This window comes from Amphiura filiformis, chromosome 10 (assembly GCF_039555335.1).
Source record: "Amphiura filiformis chromosome 10, Afil_fr2py, whole genome shotgun sequence".
Classification (NCBI taxonomy): Eukaryota; Metazoa; Echinodermata; class Ophiuroidea; order Amphilepidida; family Amphiuridae; genus Amphiura; species Amphiura filiformis.
In genome coordinates, this window is record NC_092637.1 from 41,927,377 (window position 1) to 41,936,783 (window position 9,407).

General features: G+C 37.7%; 1 protein-coding gene across 1 annotated transcript; it reads left to right on the forward strand.

Moving 5' to 3' along the window:
• Positions 1–607: 607 nt before the first annotated feature.
• LOC140162283 (NXPE family member 3-like) lies at positions 608–9,407 on the forward strand. The gene is made up of 2 exons (XM_072185523.1): positions 608–749; positions 7,385–9,407. The coding sequence occupies exon 2, from the start codon at positions 7,393–7,395 to the stop codon at positions 9,232–9,234; it is 1,842 nt and encodes a 613-aa protein (XP_072041624.1). The 5' UTR covers positions 608–749; positions 7,385–7,392; the 3' UTR covers positions 9,235–9,407.

Here is a 9,407-nt window from a genome sequence, read left to right on the forward strand (position 1 = left end):
TTGTTCCAATAGTTTCATTTCTCGGACACACAATCAGTGACTCTTCACAACTACTGCTGCACACACAGCGCAGCAAAGGAAAGTTTTTCATGTGAGTAACTACTGTCTATAGTTTAATTTAATCACTATGTACTGTCTGTATTATATAATATATAGGCCTATAGTGTATAGCGCTCTCCACTGATGCTTTGCATCAAAGTGTTCAGTATTCGCCACTTGCACGGTTCCGCCATTATGCACTATGTGCGGGGAGAGCCTCGAACTGGCAGCATACATGAATGGGAATTGAACCAGTCATATAACATTCTACGTAATTCTTCCTTTCATGTATGCTGCCAGTTCGAGGCTCTCCCCGCATATAGTGCATAATGGCGGAACCGTGCAAGTGGCGAATTATACTGGATGGACTGGAGTAATGCTTATCATATTTACAAATTGAAATTCATTGCCATGAGTCAAGAAAGAGTAGATTTGTTTACACCATTAGCGGAACTTTGTCCTTTTTAAGGACTCTTCTTGTCTGGTATATGATACCGAGCAACAAAGTGCAACATGGGCTAACATGGTGACTGCTATAATAGTTGAACTTGATCCCAGTGACCTCATGAGCTCTTAAGCTTGCATGAGAGTCTATGCTTGCATACTTACATGTTCAATGCTAAACCACTGACGACTCGACTCGCGACTGAGAGTAGCTGTTTAAATTTGACTAGCCCTGGTACGTATGGAGAAAGCGACACAATTCTAAGGTAAATTTTCATTTTAAATAAGCTTGTTTTTATTTCTTAATTCTCTAAATTTAATAGCATGACATGGTATAATTTTAGTCATTTGGTTTTTTTAAAAACTATAATCGTATAATATTCACGCTAATGAGTTGCAAGACTACACAAAAATACGGTGTCTGATCTCCATCATATTCTCCCTTTTATTATTCATTTTATCCCTTTTATTATAGTTCCCCCTTTTTGACTTTCTCTCTTTTCAAACTTTTTTACTTTCCCCTTTTTGCAAATAGTTTCACCCTATTTGACTTTCCCCCTTTTCAAATAGTTCCCCTTTTTTACTTTCCCCTTTTTGCAAATAATTCCCCTTTTTTATTCCCCTTTTTTACCCCTTTTTGCAAATAATTCCCCTTTTTACTTTCCCCCTTTTTCAAATAATTTCCCCTAAATTGCAAATAACTCCCCTTTTTGACTTTCCCCGTTTCAAATAGTTTCCCCTTTTGCAAATACAGTTCCCCTTTTTTACTTTTCCTCTTTTTCAAATTGTTCCCCTTTTGCCAATTATTCCCTCTTATTTACTTTTTGCAAGTACTTTTCCTTTTTTTTTACTTTCCACCTTTTTACGTACCCATTTTTGCAATACTTTTCCTTTTTCCATACAGTTACCCTTTTAAACTTTAACCCTTTTACTTTCCTCCGCTTTTCACAAATACATGTAGATTCCCATTTTAAATAGTTTCTCCCGTGGAGCTATTATAGATGGAGAAGCAATAGTTAAACTTCTTTTCATTGAAATATTAATGTAAAACATTTGAACAAAATTTGCCAAGTGGTAAACAACTTTTATTTCAATTTAAAATGCTAAACATTTGATATGTGTGATAATAGCAGCATGTAGACTGATATTGGCCTCTGTCATATTGACGTAATGTGTTACCGTCTCAGAGTCTGAGTTGAGCAAAGACGTAGCTTGCGACACCATCAGCGTACGGCGTCGGAGGAGTGTAATCACTACGCTGAATGAAGACGCCGTGATGGTGTCGCAAGCTACGTCTTTGCTCAACTCAGACTCTGAAAAGGTAACTTTTTAAAGGGGGGTAACCCTATTGGTTTTGGATATGGATTGTGTTTAAAATTACATAATAATATCAAATATCGCCCCCTTTATGCTGCTTTGTGAAAAAACGAGAGCATTTACAGCGTAAATGTGAATAAATAGCCAAATTTGCAATCCAATCATGGTATACGTGAATTGCATTATGGGCAGGCAAGCAACAACAACAATTCCCGTTCGTATGACGAATGCATGACATGCTGTACAATGCCCGGCCCGTATTGAACGGAAAATATTTGTTGTTTTTTTCGTACCGTTTCAGAAAAAAAAGAAACTAAATTTATTTCCCCTTGCAATATGTACATTTCAAATGAATATAAAAATGGAGAGGAAAAAATTCTTCCGATACCGGATTTTGAACCGGGTACCTCACGGGTGAAGCATGATGCGCTAACTAATTGAGCTAATCGGCCCACTACGTGCGACGTGGAAGTTTTATAAATATATACGGCGCACCGTCTCCTCAGCAGTTAGTGTGGTTCGCTTTTTTCACAGAATGTGTATGACGCGAAACCAAAGTAGCTGTTGAGGAGACCCATGATTCGCAATTCATTCCCTACCCAGAAATCCGAAGTAAGTTTTAGTATTTACAAACTGGTAGTCTGTAAAAGCCGCTGTGTTTCATGATTTCTCCGGAAATACATCGACTTGGAGCGTCAAATTTCAGGATAGTGATGAGAAAAATAGTATCTATCATGTGATACCAAAAGCTCATCAACAATGAAAAAAATCGGGGGGATGATGCTGTCGATCGGGTTACGGACCTTTAAGCTTATGTGTGATAATGTAACACTTTGGACTATGAATATCATATCCGACAGTTTTTGTGTTAATATTAATAGCTGAGACTAAATTGAAATTTAATAGGACTAATCTCTAGGAATCGGATACACACACACACACACACACAGACATACACGATATAGAAATCTATAGAATATGATATACAATTTCCGTCAAATTTTAATTTTGTTATTCTTTACCCAAAATGCTGAAATAATATTAGTAATAACTGCCAACTATCTGAAATTTACGGCGAGAATAGGGGGAGGGACCTGGCCGATCAAAGAACATATTTTAAGTTGTAACTGAATAAATTGACAAATTATTATGAAAAGGTGCAGCACTTTCCTATAGCAAGAGATATCATCAAATGGTACTAGTTTTATGATAATTACAAAAACATATGCTGCCCATTTTTTGTGGGCAAAATAATTTACTGGGTGGGCATGTTATTGACCTCCCTGCATCACCCTGACTGCCCTCCCCCTTTCAAAATCGTTCCGCCGCCGCTGGAAATGCCTAATTATTTCACCTCAATGCATTTCTAAATCTTACATCCAAATTTAGAAGAGGACTTATTACATGAATTGTTCTAATATCTATTGAACATGTTTTCATCCTCGCTTTAAATTGAAGTTGGTGTGGAATAGTACACTTATATGTTAAGATCTGTTACGAACAGAAACAGTTCCCATTATCCGACAGGGAGGTAAATAACATGAAATAAGATGGACAGAATTTTATAATATGAAATTAGTTAATTTTTTCAAACTTTTTTCTTCCTTTTTTGTTGGTATATTTGTAATGTTTACACATTCCCAATTTACACCTAAATGAAGTAAGCCAAATTTGTTGTCTTTGTAGGTCAACACAGCAATTTTGACATAAAGTTATAATTAAGACTTTATGTCCCAGTGGGGTTTCTTTCACTTTCTTTTATTATTTAAGCTGAAAATGGACAGAAAAAGCCTTCCCGGCAGTTATTACTAATATTATTTCAGCATTTTGGGTAAAGAATAACAAAATTAAAATTTGACGGAAATTGTATATCATATCTAATAGATTTCTATATCGTGCATGTCTGTGGGTGTGTGTATCCGATTCCTAGAGATTAGTCCTATTAAATTTCAATTTAGTCTCAGCTATCAATATTAACACACAAACTGTTGGATATGATATTAATGGTACAAAGTGTTACATTATCACACATATTTAACATTTTAAATTGATTATAATTAGAGAGGGCGGCCTATCTGCTGTGTCATAGCATGACATCAGTCAATATGAGACATTAAATATTAAATGCGAGGATCCAGAGGATACATGCCTGAGAAAATATATAATAATTAAAGAAATTGAGCTCAGACAAACTGGCATGATAATAAAGGAGAGAAAAAATCAGAACCGTTCAGATTCGAACCAGCGTGCACTAACGATTACATGTCGTTGGCTCACCACCACACGCCATAACAGCTCATGGCGGATCAGCCGGCGAATTGAACATGTAATGATTTTATTCTCTCGTAAATGTCGCACGGCCAATGTAAATTAATTATAATTAGAGAGGGCGGCCTATTTGCTGTGTCATAGCATGACATCAGTCAATATGAGACATTAAATATTAAATGCGAGGATCCAGAGGATACATGCCTGAGAAAATATATAATAATTAAAGAAATTGAGCTTAGACAAACTGGCATGATAATAAAGGAGAGAAAAAATCAGAACCGTTCGGATTCGAACCAGCGTGCACTAACGACTACATGTCGTTGGCTCACCACCACACGCCATAACAGCTCATGGCGGATCAGCCGGCGAATTGAACATGTAATGATTTTATTCTCTCGTAAATGTCGCACGGCCAATGTAAATTAATTATAATTAGAGAGGGCGGCCTATCTGCTGTGTCATAGCATGACATCAGTCAATATGAGACATTACATATTAAATGCGAGGATCCAGAGGATACATGCCTGAGAAAATATATAATAATTAAAGAAATTGAGCTCAGACAAACTGGCATGATAATAAAGGAGAGAAAAAATCAGAACCGTTCGGATTCGAACCAGCGTGCACTAACGATTACATGTCGTTGGCTCACCACCACACGCCATAACAGCTCATGGCGGATCAGCCGGCGAATTGAACATGTAATGATTTTATTCTCTCGTAAATGTCGCACGGCCAATGTAAATTAATTATAATTAGAGAGGGCGGCCTATCTGCTGTGTCATAGCATGACATCAGTCAATATGAGACATTAAATATTAAATGCGAGGATCCAGAGGATACATGCCTGAGAAAATATATAATAATTAAAGAAATTGAGCTCAGACAAACTGGCATGATAATAAAGAGAGAAAAATCAGAACCGTTCGGATTCGAACCAGCGTGCACTAACGATTACATGTCGTTGGCTCACCACCACACGCCATAACAGCTCATGGCGGATCAGCCGGCGAATTGAACATGTAATGATTTTATTCTCTCGTAAATGTCGCACGGCCAATGTAAATTAATTATAATTAGAGAGGGCGGCCTATTTGCTGTGTCATAGCATGACATCAGTCAATATGAGACATTAAATATTAAATGCGAGGATCCAGAGGATACATGCCTGAGAAAATATATAATAATTAAAGAAATTGAGCTTAGACAAACTGGCATGATAATAAAGGAGAGAAAAAATCAGAACCGTTCGGATTCGAACCAGCGTGCACTAACGACTACATGTCGTTGGCTCACCACCACACGCCATAACAGCTCATGGCGGATCAGCCGGCGAATTGAACATGTAATGATTTTATTCTCTCGTAAATGTCGCACGGCCAATGTAAATTAATTATAATTAGAGAGGGCGGCCTATCTGCTGTGTCATAGCATGACATCAGTCAATATGAGACATTACATATTAAATGCGAGGATCCAGAGGATACATGCCTGAGAAAATATATAATAATTAAAGAAATTGAGCTCAGACAAACTGGCATGATAATAAAGGAGAGAAAAAATCAGAACCGTTCAGATTCGAACCAGCGTGCACTAACGATTACATGTCGTTGGCTCACCACCACACGCCATAACAGCTCATGGCGGATCAGCCGGCGAATTGAACATGTAATGATTTTATTCTCTCGTAAATGTCGCACGGCCAATGTAAATTAATTATAATTAGAGAGGGCGGCCTATCTGCTGTGTCATAGCATGACATCAGTCAATATGAGACATTAAATATTAAATGCGAGGATCCAGAGGATACATGCCTGAGAAAATATATAATAATTAAAGAAATTGAGCTCAGACAAACTGGCATGATAATAAAGGAAAAAAAAATCAGAACCGTTCGGATTCGAACCAGCGTGCACTAACGATTACATGTCGTTGGCTCACCACCACACGCCATAACAGCTCATGGCGGATCAGCCGGCGAATTGAACATGTAATGATTTTATTCTCTCGTAAATGTCGCACGGCCAATGTAAATTAATTATAATTAGAGAGGGCGGCCTATCTGCTGATATAAAAGTTGTTTACCACTTGGCAAATTTTGTTCAAATGTTTTACATTGATATTTCAATGAAAAGAATTTTAACTATTGTATGTTATACAGACGAAATTGGTGAAACGACACGATCAATACAAAATGCAAAAATAGTCACAAATTCATAAAGGGGAGTGGTAACACCATAAGGCTACATAACACAATATAGCTTTCCATAGACTTTACGTGCAAAATAGGGGTCGCGTTTTAGGCTATAAGTCGAGTTACCTCCAACTTTGAAATATATATTTGTTATCATCTTAATCAGAACAAAATTCTGCATAATATCTGAAAATGACATTTTAGGTCTCCTGTTTGAGAAAATTAGCGTTATATAAAAAGGTCAGATTTTCCCCTGTTTACATCCGACTGCTAACTGCGTTTTGACCTCGTGTGTTCCATAATTGTAAACATCACTCAAATGTTCTCGTTTTCTTTTCAAATTTGCAGAGATCACATTCATAGTAAACCACGATTTTCAACACTAAAATTGTTAATATTGTACCAATTTTGCACAATTTTGATGCAAAGTTTGGACTCACTACTAGTAGGTAGGCGTGATAAAGTTTTACGGGAAATCGCTTCACATGCGGATTTAGTGGTATGAACCCTTAAAGACGTCGCATAAACCGCTGCCTAAACGCGTTGACGTCTCTGCCACGTGACATCAAGGCGAAACTTTTATATAGAGGGTCTATACTAAAAGCCGATGGTGTTAAAGAGTTTTTGACATGACCATTTTTTAAAACTTTTTACTCCTAGACTAAAAAATGGCAGGTCATTCTGGGGTCATCCTGGGTCAAATCGCCATTGATTGTTGAAGTTCGTGACAATCACCCAAGTAAGACAATAAAATGTCTTGGTATCGGCGATACATCCGAAACCGATACCATTATACTTGAGTGCATAAAAATGGATTCATATTATCATGAACATCACCGCACACACATGTACCAATACCCCTTTTATAATAATACTATCACCGCTTCTTACTTACTCCGTTCAACCCTACAAGCTCAAGTTCCTATACATCTTACAATCATTCCTTCTCTTTCCAATAAACATGATAAATCACAAAGTTCCACCGCTACGATATTCGGGCTCTTGAGGCGCAGCAGCTCTAGTTATTATTGTTATTGTCGTTGTTATTTTGTTGTTGTTGTTGTCGTTGTCATCGTCGTGCTGTTGTTATTAACTGAACCTTCACATCATATCTTTTAGGTCTGAATATGAAAGCAAAAGAAGAAGCATCAGTCCGGATACTGTCTCGTCGGGAATTCGTACTGATATGTGGTATCATCATCTCCATATCAATGTATTTGTCCCTGGGTGTATTCAGAGCAAAAACAATTATTATATCTTATCCACCGCCCAAACATATCAGTGGGTCAACGACGTCAGCAAATACAACATGTATGAAGAGCAATAATGTCAACCAACTACCAATGATTGACATACATAAGATTATAAATAAATCTTTGCGAGATTTGGTATCGAATAGCCATGATAGCCGTGCCGTTGATCTCAATGATTCCAAGCATTCACCATCCAAAGATATTAATGGATCAACCACGAAGAAGATTAATAATGTCGATGAACTCCGACTTAGGAGTATGAATACAAGCGGTAAATCTTTGCCAAATTTATCAAAGGATCGTGCCGTTGAGCCCAAACAGCCAGAATCCAGCAATATGATGGGACAAACCACGAAGTGCACTAATGTCGATCAACTGCCAATGATTGACGGACTTACGAGTTCAAATAAATCTTGGTCAAGTTGGTTATTACATGGACGTGCCGTTGACCTCGAAGAGTCCAAACATCCCCCTTCTCAATATATCGAAATGAACAACTCAGTACCAGCCTGTCCAAAGCATTTCGATGCATTTATCAAAGATCCCAAACCAGTTTATCTGTTATGCGATACAATAGAGTTGATAATTACGGCAAGAGATTGCAAGAAAAAGAGATTGAACTCTGGAGGTGATTACTTGTGGACATGGATAAAAACAGATTCCTTGAAAGCAAGTCAAACCCAAGAAGGTAACATTACTGATGTGGGTAACGGGACCTACATTGCGCGGTTTACCCTCAGATGGGTCGGGAAGGTGACCCCTGTTGTAGCTGTTATTAGAACTCGACAAGAGGTCAATTATATGAGGCAATGGAGAGAGAAAGTTCCTGCTAGATTTTGCTATAATGGAATATTCAAACTCAATGGTATCACTGCAACAGTACCATGTCACATAACTCCTTGGATGAATCTTACTCACACTAATATCAAAGTGGATAAAACGCGCCATTTGTGCAACTTCACAGACCCATTCACTGGTGCGCCATGGTACTGCATTAAACCAGCAAATATGCCGTGTTCTGCTTATGACTACGGTCGAGGAGATACAGAAAGAGAAGTATTGTATGATGATTCAAAGTTGTATTTCAAACCATCAAAAGGATTTGATTATGTAAAAAACATCCAACCTCGTGTTATAAATGTTGTTAACATGGACCAAAACCGCTCTCTTGCCGGATCATTTTCAACTTGTGAGTTCACCAAGAAACTGCCTATGTGTAACTCTAATGAGCGTGGGGGTATGTTCTCGCCAAACAGTGCATCGGGATTTTATTACAAAAATGTATGGGTATCTTTGCAGTGTACAAAATCAAAATTTGAAAAAAACAAAATGGTTCAAATTTTGAAAAACAAAACTATACTTTTCTTTGGTGACTCAACAGTTCGGCAATGGTTTGAGCTAATAGGGGACACTTTGTGGAATGAGACCTGTATTACGCAACTTCATGCTACTAGGTTTGTATATTCCGCAAAATACAACATATCATTAGCGTTTACTTTCCATGGTTTTCCTATTCGAGGTAGTCACTCTACGGCATCAAGTGTCGACTACATTGCAAACAGACTTGACGCTTTGAAAACCGGAGGACCTGATGTGATCATTGTGCTTACCATTTGGGCGCATTTTACAACTACCACATTGGAATTTTATCAAGATCGTTTGTTAAGCATTAAAAATGCAATCATTCGTTTGCAAAAAAAGGTATCCTGGGACTAGGATATTCATCAAGTCGGCTAATACTAGAGAAAAAGTAATAATCTCAATGAGTAATTGGTATGCTTGGGAATGCGACCAGGTAATGAGAACGACGCTAGGAAATATTCCAGGGATTACCATAATAGATGTTTGGGGTATGACTACTGGTCACTACACGGGTTTTAACGTTCATC